Genomic DNA, 16,249 nt, shown 5'->3' on the forward strand with positions numbered 1-16,249 from the left:
TGGCTACTTGTTCTTTTATCTCCTCACACTGAATTGCATGCTTCTAGCAAGTATTCTGATTTCTCTGTTTCCATTTGTAGATAGGGCTTTAGTGTATTTGTGCTTTTCTTGAACTGGATTTTTGATATTTCTTCTTGAAAGAAATGTCTGATAGTAGTTCTGAAATGAACCTTTCTGCCTGCATAGAAATATGAATATTTAAGGTATCAAAGAATCTAAAGGAATTTTTTTTGGTAGGGATCAAAGTTCCTGATAAATAGCTTTTGCTTTCTTATCTTTTTTTTTTTTTTTTTTTTTTGGCTGGACGCGGGCCTCTCACTGTTGTGGCCTCTCCCGTTGCGGAGCACAGGCTCCGGACATGCAGGCTCAGCGGCCATGGCTCACGGGCCCAGCCGCTCCGTGGCATGTGGGATCTTCCCGGACCTGGGCACGAACCAGTGTCCCCTGCATCGGCAGGCGGACTCGCAACCACTGCGCCACCAGGGAAGCCCTGCTTTCTTATCTTTTTATTGTGGTGGTTTTGGTTTTTTTTGGTTTGTTTTTGGTCCTAGACCTCACCCTCATAATTCACTGTTAGGAGGGTATAAGAATGAAACAATGAGTTGAGTAGAAATCATTTAATCTTAAGATTAAATTTTTTAAATGATGTATAATTTTGGGGTGGTTTTAGTTTATTTGATGTTGCTGCAAGTTTGTTACCCTAATTAAAATCTGCCTTTACCAAGGATAAAGGTGTTCCTTGAGAAATGAGTGTCATTTTGAAACAAACACGCACAAAACTGAGCAAAACTCAGTATTATTCTTGAGAAATGTCCAGTATGCTTTCTGGAAGCTTTTCTGAAGTTAATGAGCATTATTAAAAAAGATTAAAGGAAATGAATGCACTCTCAAGTTTGATACCGTAATTCAGAATATCTAGTTTTGTAAATATTTATTAGTTATTTCTAGTTCTTGTTCTTCTAGTAATTGAAATACTTATGGAATAAAGAGAAAGAAAGCTATACTTTTTGTCCAGCATAATTCCACTAGAGCTGACATTCTTAGAACTACATCTATATTTTCAAGCACATCAGCTTCAAGTAGAAGAAAATATTAAGGAAAGCATAAAAAGTTTTTATATACTTTTCCTTTTAAATAGATGAAGAACTTCCTGATTACATTATGGTGATGGTGGCCAACAAGAAAAGTCAGGACCAAATGACAGAGGACCTGTCCCTGTTTCTAGGGAACAACACAATTCGATTCACCGTATGGTATGTTTCTGAATATTTACCCCTCAGACCACAGTTTGGCTCAAGTCAAGAGGAGGTGTTCTGTCTGAAAAGAGGTTCTTGACAGGAGAGTCAGATTCAGTGTTGTGAGGCAGGTTGTGAGCGTTGAGAGCACAGCCTCTGGAGCCAGACTGCCAAGGTTGAATCCTGGATCTACCTCTTTCCTTGGTTTCTCCATCTGCAAAATGGGTATCGTAAATCACCTTTATAGGGTGGTTGTGAAAATTAAATAAGCTGATACATGTAATGTGCTCACAGCTGTGCCTGGCCCATAACAAGTCCTTAGTATGTGTTGACTGTAGTTAATACGTTTCTTTTGTAAACTTCAGCATGTTATCATTCCTTTCCCTCCACCAAAACCAGTTATAGATGTTTTTTTGGACTGGGTTGACTTCCTGAATTGCTTTCTTCAGTCAGCTAACTTAGGAGGCAAAGTTTTTTGACAAAATATCAAATCATTTTTTTAGTTTGGAGCTTTTTGAAGTCTGGAATTTTGAAATAGGCAACTTTGTGTTCAAACATAAATCAGTATTTTAATTTTCAATGTCCTTTTTCAAACCACATATTCCTTTGGTTGAGAATACTGACTAAAAGCATGAGATTTAATTTATGAAGGCAGGCCAGGTTCTGGTACCAGGTTTGAGGTAGAGTGAGAGAGCTGGGGGAGGGTAATGATGCGGCTGAGAAGAGAGCAGGAAGGATCATATAAAGGTCCTCACTGGGAACCACCAGTTGCAGCACAAGTTGACAGATGGAGCAAAAGTTGCATGAGCAGAGTGGCCTGCTTAATTTGAATGGCAAGAGACTGGGAGACCAGATAGGCAGTAAGGAGGGATATGAAACTGGTTAACTTGCCTTTAAACCAGAGTTTGTCTTAAAGGCATTTTGGCCCCAGTGGGCAACTGTATCCTTTATAACTCCGGTGAAGCTTTCTTGAAATTCCGCACAGAATTCTTTGGGTTTATATTACACATTTTTGAAGAACATTGAGTGCAGTGGTTGTTCCTTAAATGTTTTGGTACATACACTCCTACAGTGTGGGTGACCTAACCCACTTATTATGGTTTGTCCCCAGAGTTTACCAAAAAAAGAGAGATCATGGTGCTTTTGACTGGGGAAATTAACCATTATCAAGAGTACTGCCTTTTTTTTTTTTTTTTTTTTAAATCCTTCAGCGGTCCAGGTACTTGTTTTGTTTCATGTACATTTTTTATGACTAGACTTTTGGTTCAACATTTGGATCACTTTGAGTCCCAGTAACGTAATATGGGACATTGACCTAGTAGATCCTTCCTCAGATAACTTGACGGAGTGCTTTAGACAAATTTCTTACATAAGCAGACTGCCAACTGAATTTGAATTTAAAATCACATTAATTCAACTCTTTCATCTTGCCATAAATTTTATTCTTTACCATGTACTGGTAAGAGTGATGGTGTCTCTGTTTTGACACTTTGCTTTCTCAAGTGTTCATTTACACCCACCACAAACAGACTATTCTGATTCTTTGGAGCCCTGCGATAACGGTATCCTAGGTGATAGTGGCATGTGACTGGGTTCTGGGTGAATCATTATTATAATGAGATATTTCTGGTGTTTTTAGGTTGCCTGGCCTCCTGGAAGGATTGTAAGACAGTTTTGCCTTGTACATAACTACTAAAATAGGTTATATTATAATTGAGGTTGTGGCTTGTTTACAGCATTAGTTTTGAAAACAGTAATTATAGTGAAGTGATATAGTATATTTTGAGATTATTTTTAAAGTTTTTTCACCCCTCAGGATTAAGTTCTTCCAGAAACCATCTAAGTAGATAAAAAATAAATTTAAACTGTGCTTAAAACAATTTTAATAATGTTACATTACGTTTATGGTATTTTATCTCCTTTTATCTACCTTGAATCTTTAGTTCTTTTGAAACGGAATGATATTCTTTGTGAATCAGCGCTGTGTGGTCAGATGATAATCCTTGCCCTTATTTTTGCAGAGGCTAGATGTTGAAAATAGTGATGAAAAAATAAGATTTTTGATTATTCCACAATATTCATGTACAGCCTTTTTTTAAAAAAAAAGTAAAACTTAATTTTAATCCTATTTATCCATTAAATTCCATTCAGTACCATCTGTCAGTGTTTATCTGAAGACTAGATCTAAAATGTCATCAAATTTAGAGTGACAGTTGAAATCCAGTGTTTCTTGATTAACGGAAGCTTTAACTTTTTTGGTTTGTTTTTTCTTTTAGGCTTCATGGTGTGTTAGATAAACTTCGTTCTGTAACAACTGGTAAGGTTCATAAAGATGACGTCTGGGTTTTTGTGGAATTTGCTGTAGCATATGATCGTTTTTCTGAAGTCATTTATACTGCTTTGGGGGAAAAACCCATATATTTGAAAATGGTAGTTCATTTTAAGTTTTTAAGGAAGCCCACATTTTTATGAATTTAAAAGCAATAAACTTAATATAATTCACAGATGATGTGAACAAGGGAAGGGAAAGTATGCACTTTATTCTAAGGAAATAATTATGGATGTGTGCAGTGATTTAGCTTCAAGGATATTTCAGTGTTTTATAATTGAAAATTGAAAGTCCAGTAATAATAAATTAGATGTATTATTATAATAGTATGTATGGAATAATATTCACCCATTAAAAAATGTTGTGGAAGAACACATACTTATTGCTTTAAAATTGGTGGTGAAGAAGGGGGAGGTTCCAAGTAATAAAAATAGCTTCAAGGGACCATGTGTTTTTCTTTCTAGACCCCTCTAGTCTAAAGTCTTCCGATACCAACATCTTTGATAGTAATGTACCTTCAAACAAGAGCAGTTTCAGTCGAGGAGATGAGAGAAGGCATGAAGCTGCAGTGCCACCTCTTGCAGTTTCTAGCACTAGACCTGAAAAAAGAGAATCTAGGGTTTCTACGAGTTCACAGGAGCAGAAAGCCACTAACGTCAGGTAAGAGTCTTGTGTAGACCTGTGGGCAGGTGGGTGTGTGTATGTGACATTTACATTAGTTAATATGTCTTTAAATTGCTGTTTTCAGAAATTTTTGGAAATGAGGTGGTCATGAGCAGTTTTTTGGAATAAAGTAATGAAGGATAAGACCAAAGTATGATTACCTTTTATATAAAATGTAGTAAATGAAAGTTTAAAAAAAAGAATGCATCCATACTTTTTCATTAGGATGTATCTAAATATCCTTTGAAGAGTTGAAGATACTGCTCTAAATTGGTAACACACCCTTTTTGGTTTTGTTTTCCTTTTTTAACAGACAGACTTATGATGATGGAGCTGCAACCCGACTAATGTCAACAGTGAAACCTTTGAGGGAGCCAGCACCCTCTGAAGATGTGATTGATATTAAGCCAGAACCAGATGATCTCATTGATGAAGACCTCAATTTTGTGCAGGAGAATCCCTTATCTCAGAAAAAACCTACAGTGACACTTACGTATGGTTCTTCTCGCCCTTCTATTGAAATTTATCGACCACCTGCAAGTCGAAATGCAGACAGTGGTGCTCATTTAAACAGGTTGCAGTTTCAACAGCAGCAAAACAGTATTCATGCTGCCAAGCAACTCGATATTCAGACTAGCCGGATATATGAAACAGGACGTTTGTGTGAACCAGAAGTGCTTAACAGCTTAGAAGAGACTTATAGTCCCTTCTTCAGAAACAGCTCAGAAAAGATGAGCATTGAGGTTTGTATATACTTTTAAATTCTGACTCATTAGGCTGAAAATTGTCAGTTCTTAATAAATTGTACATGGAATAACTGAACACATACTGCAAGTTTTAAGTTTTAAACTGGTTTCTGTGCTGCTCAACATAATACATCAGTCAGATTTTCCTCTCCACAACTGGCTACAGATATTTTACATCTTGTTTACTTTCCTGGATGCTAACCGTTGAGATGGCTTTAACCTTACCTTATCATTTTGCAAGGATTTTAGGTCAGTATTAGATCCTTCACAGCAACTGCTAGTAAACAATTGAGTGACTCCATTTTACTGGTTTCCTCAACAGTGCTATATGCTGCTCTTTATAAATGAATGTAAAGCACTAGTCTTTGTTTTAGCTAAAGGTTGGCTATTGGAGATATTACTTGTATTTTTATAAGAAACCAGGGAAATAGCCCATGAATTCTTAATGTGCTTGGCTTTTTCTTGAAAAGAAGAAAGTATTCTGTAGTAGAATTTTATTTTCTGAGACTAGGTAAGTGGAAATTTATCTGATTGCAGGAAGAAAACTTTCGGAAGAGAAAGTTGCCTGTGGTAAGTTCAGTTGTTAAAGTAAAAAAATTCAGTCCTGATGGAGAAGAGGAGGAGGAAGATGATGATTGTGGGTCCCGTACAGGAAGCATCTCCAGCAGTGTGTCAGTGCCCGCGAAACCTGAACGGAGGTACCTGAACATGTCTACATTAATTTTTCATCGCCTGGTGGAGTCTTCTGGGTTCCTTGAAGAGGGTATCATGAAAATATAAATTTAGTACCATGTAAGACTTTTCCATTGGTTTTTGAGCAACACTTCTATTAATGAAAGAGAAGTTGCCTAAAATTGGAGAAGATTGCAAAGAATATTAAAAACTGTAATATGGGTGGGAGGAAGGTTGATCGAAATTCATTATTTTACAAAGTTGTAAGGTTCTCATCCAGTTGGCATTTCCTAAAAACTACAGCTAGTCTGTTCCAAACCTAAGAGAAGGCAGTAGTAAAGGTATAATGGATGGCTAGCATGTAAAGAACTCAAATCTAAAATTTAATCAGAATACCTTGCTTAACTTTTTTAGACCTTCACTTCCACCTTCCAAACAAGCTAACAAGAATCTAATTTTGAAGGCTATATCTGAAGCTCAAGAATCCGTAACAAAAACAACTAACTACTCTGCAGGTAATTTAAATGTATTATGTTGACATTAAGTAAGAGATTTCTATAAGTCTTGAGTAAGCTATAGATGATTGCTCCTCAAGTTGTGATAAAATAAAGATGCGTGCCAGATGTCAGGACCAAGGTGAGGTTCAGAGAATGATTAAAAGGAGATTTGACCAGTTTGAGAAGCTTTCTCGACTGTCAGTGGAACTTAGTTCTTTGAGCAACTGTAATGCCTTTTACTCCCTCTTTCTAATGTATGTGAAATATAAAACGGAAATCTTAAAGGGAGTTTTGATAAATATGAGGCTTTTCATTTTATAGCATTAGAGTCAACATTAGATATGAATTTATGTTATTTAAAAGGGAGCAAAATTTGAAAATATTAGGAGGCTGAAGTTAGAAATATTTGTCTAGTGTATGAACAGGTTGGTTTCTTTCCTCTCAGTAGAACCCATTACTCTGTGCCCCATGTGCTATAGCCAGTACGTAAAATTTTCTGTTAATAAGCTGTGATGATTACCCACTCTAAATTTTTAAATTTTATTTTTGCTATGGATTTTGCATTGTTCTGCTTTTCTATTTTCCTTTGCATCTTTTTATATGACCCCTCTCTAAAGTGAAATAAACTGTAAGCGAGCAACTTTTGAGCCTGGTAGTCATCTGTCCCCTTACTTCTCCTCATCCCTAATTTAACCCTGAACATAAACAGCTTTCGGCTTATAGGGTAAGGATTATCAGGCAAAGGCCAACACTTGACATAACAATTCATCTGTTTACATTTTCTTTTTTGGTCTGTCAGCAATATTGAGTGTTTACAATGATGAGAAATTTAGACTTATCACTGTGACCTTAATTTCCTGCTTTTGTATTTGGAGAGTTTTCCAAGTTTTTTGAGAGATAGCATTGAAATTCTTTCTTCACATAGGTTATCTAGATTACAGTTTGAAATTGTTATAGAACCATGAGGCAGAACCCAGACTACATTTGGTTAAAAATGAATACATGTGTGCTGCAGTGTATTTATGGCATGTAGTTTAAAATGTATAAATGTTGTTTACATAAGTATGGGTAGCTAAGTCATAGAATATTATAAGGAAAAATGAGGTGTCTATGAACTCTTTCTAACTCCTCATATTCTAAACCCAAGGAGGCATTTATATTTAATATGATATTCACTGTTGAGTTTTGAAATATTACTTCATTTGGATTTCCATCTTTTTTGCTTTTTATATGAAAGTCTCACAGAAACAGACACTTCCAGTTGCCCCCAGAACTCGAACTTCTCAAGAAGAATTGCTAGCAGAAATGGTCCAGGGGCAAAACAGGGCCCCCAGAATAAGTTCCCCCATTAAAGAAGAGGAAACAAAAGGAGATAATATAGACAAAAGTCAAGGTAATAATTTGAATGATATTTCATTGCCTATTACACTTTTTTCATGAGGCATTAAATATTTTCCAGTGGGTATTTATGAAATGTTGGTTATACTATGAGAAAAGGGCTTAATAGGCCCCCAAATAGAATAAGGGACCATGAGGAAAGTCTATACCTACACTTTTTAGAGTTAAAAAAATCTTATCATTAGGGAAATTTTTAGTGTTCTCAGAAGTGGAGAAGATAGTGCAATGAATTCCCATGAACCCAGTCACCTAGCATTAATAATTGCCAGTCTTTAGAAAGCTTCTACTTAAGGATACATACATACCTACATTCTTCCTTTTCTTCTTTTTGTTAATCCTACCCCTCTTCTATTGAACTTGAAATTTTTAAATCTCCCCTCTCTGAGCATCCTGTCTCTGACCTGCCAGAACTGCCTTATTGTCCCAGTGATACTACTTTATCCCCTTGTGCCTGACATACTTCCAGCTGATCTTTCTGCTTCCTTTCTCTCAACCTCCCACCCCCAACTCTTGCACAGACTCTCCTGTCTGAAGTGTGACTGATCATGTGACTCTTCTGTGAGAGCATTTATAGCTTCTCTCCCTGCTATGCATTATCTAGGACTGATGTCATCAGCTTGGCCTTTAGGCAGCTTCTGGTCCCTGGGCCTGCCCAGCCATTCTCCACTGCTCTCCAACCTGTTTCTTCTGTTCCCATCAGGAAAGAGTCTAGTTCTTTTCCTCTTCTACTGAGATCTGATTAAAAAACCCCACCAAAACTGTATGCTCGTCATGACTTAATACTTTTACAATGCTGGAATACATTTGTTCATTCCTCGTCAGCTGTGTCCTTTAAATTGTTCCAGGTTCATCTCAAATTTACTTGTTTTGTGAAGCCTTAACGATTCCATCTTATATTTGTCTCTTCTCTCTTTTTTTAAAGAAGTCTTTGACTATGGTGTGTAATTTGCTGTGTCAGCATTATGTGCAGTTCCAATAAATCATGGACCTGAAAATGGGAAAACCCTTAAAGTAGCCAGTAGGTACTAACTGGGCCAGTTTGTGAAGAGTAGTTGGAAACTGGGATTTGAGCTTTAGTAAGGATTTGCAGTGAATTGAAGTCTGTCAAACAGTTTTGAATCTGTGATTTCATGATGGCATTTTTAAGTAAACAATTGGTCCTTTTGGAGGATAATAGATACTAATTCATTGTCTTGGAAACCAGAGAAATAAAATAATTGAGCATTTATGCTGTCTCTCCTTTAAGGATGGTACCACTGGGTATCAAAGTAGTATAGGAGGTAGTACTTGTTTTTGTAAGTGAAGTTTTATTGGAAGTAAACTATGCCCATTTGTTTATGTATTGTCTATAGCTGCTTTTATACTACAACCACAGAGTTGAATAGTTGCAGCAGACCGTAAAGCCCACAGAATTTAAAATAGAAAATGTTTGCTACCCCTTGTGATATAGTAGATGAAGGAAGCATCTTTTAAAATTATTCTAGCTAAGAAGTGAAAACAAAATGGTAGAATTCTAGTGGTTTTTCCAACTAACAGTGAATTAATGACTCTAGGCACTGATAATTAAGGGCTACTAAAACGGTTTTTAAAGTGAAAATCAGCCATTTTGTGCCTCCCAATGAAAGAATAAAACACTACCTTAGTCTTGCCAGAGGATTTGAACCTGAGTGATCAAGGCTCTGATGCAGCAGTCAGCTTGCAGGAAGTACAGAGGCCAGAGGAATATGTTAATTGCTGCACCATGAGTGTGCAACAGGCAAAGTACCCTCTCTGGGGCACTGTATAGGTCAAACAGCCTGAGAATTCTAGATTAAAAGACTTAAAAGACAAAAGGGGCAAGATTAATCTATAGTGTCTAGGTACGTACACTTGTGTGATAAAACCACAAACTGTAGATATTACTATAAAAGGTGTATGGTGGTTACTTTTGAATAGGACTGATTATATTGGAGTACATGAAGGGAGGCTTGTGGGGTAGCTTAGATAGTCTATTTTCTTGATCTGAAGGTGGTTATAAGGGTGTTTCGCCTTATAAGAACTCATTAAACTCTTACTTTTGTGTGGCTTTCTGTATCATCGTTTTGTTTTAAAGTAAAAGGTTAAAAAACTGAAAAGGTATCAGGTATCTCTACTGATGAGGACTGTTACTACTCTTACCGGTACCATTTGTTTGCAAGCGTGAAGTGACACACTGTGAAGCCTTTAATTAGTGTGCTTACTCACTGTTTTGTAGCTTTGTCTGTGACAGGTTTTTTTTTTTTTTTAATTTTATTTATGTATTTATTTTGGCTGAGTTGGGTCTTCGTTGCTGCGCGCGGGCTTTCTCGAGTTGCGGCGAGCAGGGGCTACTCTTCGTTGTGGTGTGTGGGCTTCTCACTGTGGTGGCTTCTCTTGGTGCAGAGCACAGGCTCTAGGCACGTGGGCTTCAGTAGTTGTGGCTTGTGGGCTCTAGAGCGCAGGCTTAGCAGTTGTGGCACACAGGCTTGTGTTGCGGCATGTGGGATCTTCCCTGATCAGCACTCGAACCCGTGTCCCCTGCATTGGCAGGCGGATTCTTAACCACTGCGCCACCAGGGAAGCCCTGTGACAGGTTTTTAAAAATCTATGCACGTGTGATGGCATGAGTTGTTGATAGTGTTCTCTCATCTTTCTGACCTCTGTATTTTTACTGGGCTAGCCACCTCAAAATATTTTGCTATTTCTCTTTTTGTCTTGGGTTAATCTGTCATTAGAAGTGTATTTTGTCAGTCTTTTCAAAGATTTATCAAGACAACAATTCTGGCTTTATTGATTCTCTTTTGTGGTGTGTTATCTATTTCATTGATTTCTGCTCTTATTTTTAATATACCCATCTATATTTTTTCTTACTAATTTATCTTAGCCTGTCCTTTTTATTTTGAAAATGTAAACATTTAAGCTATGAAGTTCTCTTGACATGCCATTTTTGCTGCATGTCACAATTTTTTTTTTTTTTTTTTTTTTTTTTGCGGTACGCTGGCCTCTCACTGTTGTGGCCTCTCCCATTGCGGAGCACAGGCTCCAGACGCGCAGGCTCAGTGGCCATGGCTCGTGGGCCTAGCTGCTCCGCGGCATGTGGGATCTTCCCAGACTGGAGCACAAACCCGTGTCCCCTGCATCAGCAGGCAGATTCTCAACCACTGTGCCACCAGGGAAGCTCTCACAAATATTGATATATACATTTTTCATTATCATTCTAATTATCTTTAATTCCCATTATGATCTTCTTCTTTGAACTATTGTTATTTAAAAGTGTTTTTAATTCATAGTATATGGAAGTTTTGGGTTTTGTCTGTTAATCTTTTAAATTATATACTATAGACTTAGTTGCATTGTGGTCCGATAATGTGATCTGTATAATACATACTTTTATGAAAATAGTTAAGACTTAAGGCAGTCAGTTTTGTACATCTTTCATGTGCATTTTGGAAGAAAGTGGACTCTAATTGTTGAATTGAGAATTTCGCATTTGGTAGACAAAGCTCTACAGTTAATATTGTTCAGATCTTGACCTTGCTGAGTTTTCGGTCTACTTATCAGTGATTGAGAGGGTTTTGAAATTGCCTGTCAGGATGACAAATTTGTCTTCATTTCTCTGTACTTCTGGTAGATTTTGTTTCATTTACTTTGTGGCTATTAAACTAGGTGCATCTATACTTAAAATTATCCTGATGAATTGAATCAGGAAGGTACCTCTTCCTGATGAATTGAACTTTTTATCTGTATCTATAATCCTTTACGTACTAAATGATGCTTTTATCTTCAACTCAGTTTTGTCTGATATTAATGTAGCTATTTAGTTAGTATTTGCTTCATATATCTGTGCTCATGCATTTTTCAGTCTTCTCTGACCTTGTTAGGCATACGTATCTCTTAACTATCATAAAGCTAGATTACTGTTTTAAAATTCAGTCTGAGCTTGCTTTTTGTGTGAGTTTAAACCATTCACATATATGAGAATTATTGATGGAGCTGGACTAGTTTCTGTCACCTTTTTTTGGTTTGTATTTGCCTGCTTTCATTTTTTGACCTTTTTTGTCTTTTTTAAAGATTCATTGATCACTACTGTAATTGTGGTTGATTGCCCAGCACTCCTTTATTTTGTACTGTTTTAAACTCTGTTTCTGTTCTTTTATTGGTTACCACTGAAATTTTATCATACAGATTTAATATTCCAGAAGTTAGTATTCTGACCCCATCCCCAAACAGTAAATGGATTTTAGAATACCTTAGCTCCAGTTTTACCCCCTCAGACTTTACATTATGTTTCCAGTGTTTTCATTTTGGTCCTTTTTTTAATGGATAAATTGGGCACCATTACTATTTTACCCAGGCAGTGTTTGTTCACATTTACCTACATATTTATTGTTTTTTTTTTTTTCTCATATCACTTGAATGTTATTTGGGGATTGTCATTTTCCAATATTTTAAAGTATTTTGAAGTGTATTCTTTGGAAGTTTCTTTAGAACAGGTCTGTTGGTGATAAATTTCCCCAAGAGTCTGTTCACCTACAAGAGTGTTCATTTCTCCTTGTTCTTGTGCAGTAGCTAGCTTTACTGCATACACAAATCTAGGTTAACAAGAGTTATTTGCTCTCAGCACCTTGTTTATATTATTCCATTGTCTTCTGGCTTCCCTGATTGTTGAGTGGACTTCTGTTATTCTAATTGTCTGTTGTTCCTTTGTAGGTGATCTGTCCTTTTTCTGGCTGCTTTCAGGATCTTCTGTTTGTCTTTGATGTTCTGCAGTTTCACTACAATGTGTCTAGGCATGGATTTCCTTTTATTTTTCCTATTTGGTATATGTTGAATAAAATTTTATATTTAAAGTAAAATATGGTACATTATGAAATATATGCTCACTATAGAAAATTTGGACAAACAAAATAAATTATTGTAATACCTGCTGATAGATTAGAAAATAATCAAATAATATAGAACAATTTAAAATAACAAGTAACATTCTTTGCTTCATTATTTTCCACACTGGTTCTCCTGGAGGCCACCACTTTTAAATGCTTCTGTTTATGACTTTCTTTCATTTTCTCCATGTCTGTAATAATATGCTTATACCACTGTTTCTTAATTCACCAACTACAGATGTTATGTTTTGATTTCTTGCTACAGTATATCAGTATCTAACTCTCACTTTTCCTTGCCTCCAAGCCCATGTAGTAAATTCACTATTTTTAGTTTGTCTATGGATTACTTTTATAATTTTAAGTAATACACCAATTTCTTGTCTGATTAACTGTATCAGTATATTTTGACTCCTGAAAGATAAGGATATTTATGTCCTTTAATTCTTATACATGTTTTCTCATCCCCCCACTTTCTGAATTCTGTCACCCGTACTTTTGTATTGCTGAAGATCTAATTTACATTTTGTTCTGTTTTTCTAGTTACAGTTACCATGCTTTGTAGGTTGACTGTAAAAGTAGAGAACCAGTAAGCAGTGTTTAAATCATTAAGACTAAAAGTACTTCTCAGGGCCAAGTTTACATCATCTTCTAGAGTTCTTCCTTTAGGGGTTCCCTAGAGTTGTTTACATTTTTCTCCTTATGTACAGTGTTTTGTTTTTCTTTGATTCTTTTTTTCCCCCTTCTTGCATTGCCTACCTGTATTATAGTCTGAAGGTCTATCATTTTATACTATTATATCTTGGGGTTTCCCTTTTTTCTTAGGTGCCTTCCTCCTAGAGCCTCTGTCCTCTTCCGCTCATCCCACTGGTTGCTCTCTAGGTCTGGTTCAAGGCTGTCATCCCAGGATTTACTCCTCTCCCGAGTTTGCTCTGCATTTCCTGGATCCCACTTTGTCTTCTCAGTATAATCTTCTGTTTTGTCACCACATCATGAAGCAACTTAAGAAAAACTATGGGAGGTAAATTTTTTGAGCCCTTAGAAATCGAAAGTATTTGATTGATACTTCGACTAGGTACAGAATTCTGATCCTCAAAAGACTTTGAAGGCGTGACTTCATTATCTTGAGGCTTCTAATGTTTATGCTGAGAAGTTGGTAGCCCATCTGATTCTTATTCCATTATTTACACTAGGGCTTTTCCTCTGGGGATATTTAGGATTTTCTCTGTGTTGTTTTGTGTTTTTGTCTTTGTTTTTTTTTTAATGGAAGTATAGTTGATTTACAGTGTTTCAGGTATACAGCAAAGTGATTGATTTATACACACACAGACACATACATACATACTCTTCAGATTCTTTTCCATTATAGGTTTTTACTCTTATGTGTTCTTGATGTCTGAAATCTACTGTGATAAGTCTAGGTACTAGTTAGTTACTTACGGGCTGGATACCCTGTGCACCCTTTTAATTTGAAAACCCATGCTTTCAGTCTGGGAAATTCTCTTACATTATTTCTATTAAAAATGGTTCTTTCTTTTCATTGTTCTCTTCTTCTGGAAATTCTGTTAGTTGGATGATAAATTTCCTGCCTTGATTTTTCTCCCTTTTCTCTCCTCAATTTTAACTTGATCTTGTTCTACTCTGGAATATTTTCTTCACTTTCTCTTCAGTCCCCCTATTTTTTCTTTTTTAAGACAGGCATATTTTTAAATTTCCACAAGCTTTCTCTTGTTCTGTTTTTCATAGTATCTTGTGAATACAGGATCATTTCAAATTTGTCTGAAGAACATAATAAGAGGTTTTTTGGGGTTTTTTTTAGAGAATTCTCTTTTGTCCCCTAACGGATAGTTTTCTATCAGTGTTTGTTTGGTGTTTTTGCACTTTCATTTGCAGACTCTTTTTAAGAAGTCTGGACACGTGGTTACTAGTGTAAGAAAAGGCAGTATGAAGACTTACCTAGTGTTGTGGCCATGGGCTGTAAGCTTTACCGTGGGCAGGTTTTGTTTTAAATAAAGCAGATAAGGAGCTACTTTATTGGGCTGGAAATTGCAGAGGAATTTCCCTGGGGGACACTTAAACATTCCCACTAGCTGCCTAGATTCTCCCCATATCATTTGCTGAGTTTCTTTAGAAAAGAATATTTTTTTAAAAATTAAAAAATTTTATCTTTTAAATGTTTGTGCCTATACCATTTGGAAAAGCTTGTTTTCTGTTTCACATCCTTTGAAATCTTTGCTCATTGCTCCAACCTCTCACCATTGGGTGCCCCTTTGTTCATTTCATCTAGATTAAATATCTCTATCTCAGCACTGTCAACTCCCAAATTAGTTATCTCCAGCCTGGACCTTGTACCTGAATTCCTAATTCCTATCCAACTACTTACTCCACATTTCATCTTGGATGTATAATAAATCCTTTTAAACTTGTCCAAAACCGAACTGCTGACATCTTCCCTTGCAATTTATTTTCCCTGCAGTCCTCTCATTTTAGTTAGTGGCAGCTCAACCTTTCCAGTTGCTCAGGCCAGAAACCTGTGCTATTCTTTCTTTCAAACTTACTGCCATTTTTCCTTTCCTCTCTCTCCTTTCCTTCTTCATTCCCTCCTTTTTCCTCCTTACCTTCTTCCACCTTCAGCAAATCCTATCACCTACCTTCAGAATATATTAAAATTCACTCACCCCTTATACCTCTGCCTCTGTTATCCTAGTCTAAGCCATCATCCATGACTTGCCTTGATTATTGCAATAGTGTCTTACTGGTCTGTCTGCTTTCAAACTTCCCCTTCCGCTGTCTGTTCCACACAGCAGCAGAGTGATCTTTTCCAGCTGTAAATTAGATCACAGCCCTCCCCTGCTCAGAACCCTCTGTTGACCCGCTGTTACACTCCAAGTACAACAAGCCCTCCTTCGTCTCATTACCTGTCCCCCGCGTTGTTCTCCTTGCTCTTCCCCAGACATACTTGGTGTGTTTCTCTTTCAGAGCATTCAGAGAAGAGCATGTGTGAGGTGCTTTTGCCCTCTCCTGGGAATGTTTTCTTCCAGATGTCCACATAGTTGCTCATCTCTGTGAGGCCTTCCCTAGCCCCCCGAGCCCCACACTCCCTACCACACTTTTCCTTTTTTCTTTTCCTTTTTCTTTTTTTTTTGGCCGCGGTATGTGGCATGTGAGATTTTAGTTCCCCGACCAGGGATAGAACCTGTGCCCCCTGCTGTGGAAGCGTGGAGCCCTAACCACTGGAGCGCCAGGGAAGTCCCCTAGCCCCCTTTTCTAAAATTTAATTTTTCTCCATAGCACTTATTGCCATCTAATATATATATTTTATATTTTCATAGTTTGGATACTTTTATCCAGACTTGGAGCTTTAAATATCATCAACATAAAATGTATTTTATTTGTTTGTTTTTGAGGCTCATCTCCTTCCCCTCACCACCACAATATAAGTTCTTTGACCAGGGTGGGGGTGGTGGTGGTGGTGGGGTGTGTGTGTGTGTGTGTGTGTGGTTCATTGCTGTTATGGAGCACCCAGAACAGTGCCTGGCATGTGGTAGGAGCTTAGTAAATATTTGTTGCCTTAATGAATGTGTCACTCCTGCTTGCATCTTACTTGTGGTTCTCCCAGCGTCTCGTTTGTGGCCTTTTTGCTTGGTCAGTATTTGTGCGTGTATTTTCTGTTTTCCAGAGGTGGTTGAAATCTCATGTGCTATGATCCCCTTCCTAACCCCCATCTCTAAATCAGGGATCTCCAGATTTCTGACCATACAGTTTTTTGTATTCTAAAATTATTTTCCAGTGTGTACGCTAAATGTATGTATTTAGTTTACACATATACACT

General features: G+C 37.0%; 1 protein-coding gene across 1 annotated transcript in view; it reads left to right on the top strand.

The window, feature by feature from the left end:
• The window catches only part of ZC3H14 (zinc finger CCCH-type containing 14), a gene marked incomplete at its 5' end in the record, with an annotated part of 38,995 nt that overhangs the window by 4,714 nt on the left and 18,032 nt on the right, over positions 1–16,249 (top strand). Inside the window, 7 exons of the mRNA XM_079700929.1 lie at positions 1,139–1,253; positions 3,512–3,552; positions 4,029–4,224; positions 4,541–4,970; positions 5,511–5,671; positions 6,060–6,160; positions 7,380–7,535. Of these exons, the coding sequence (XP_079557055.1) occupies positions 1,139–1,253; positions 3,512–3,552; positions 4,029–4,224; positions 4,541–4,970; positions 5,511–5,671; positions 6,060–6,160; positions 7,380–7,535 (1,200 nt within the window). The remainder of the gene's footprint in view (positions 1–1,138; positions 1,254–3,511; positions 3,553–4,028; positions 4,225–4,540; positions 4,971–5,510; positions 5,672–6,059; positions 6,161–7,379; positions 7,536–16,249) is intronic.

The sequence above is a fragment of the Hyperoodon ampullatus genome, assembly GCF_949752795.1.
Source record: "Hyperoodon ampullatus genome assembly, chromosome: 3".
Lineage (NCBI taxonomy): Eukaryota > Metazoa > Chordata > Mammalia > Artiodactyla > Ziphiidae > Hyperoodon > Hyperoodon ampullatus.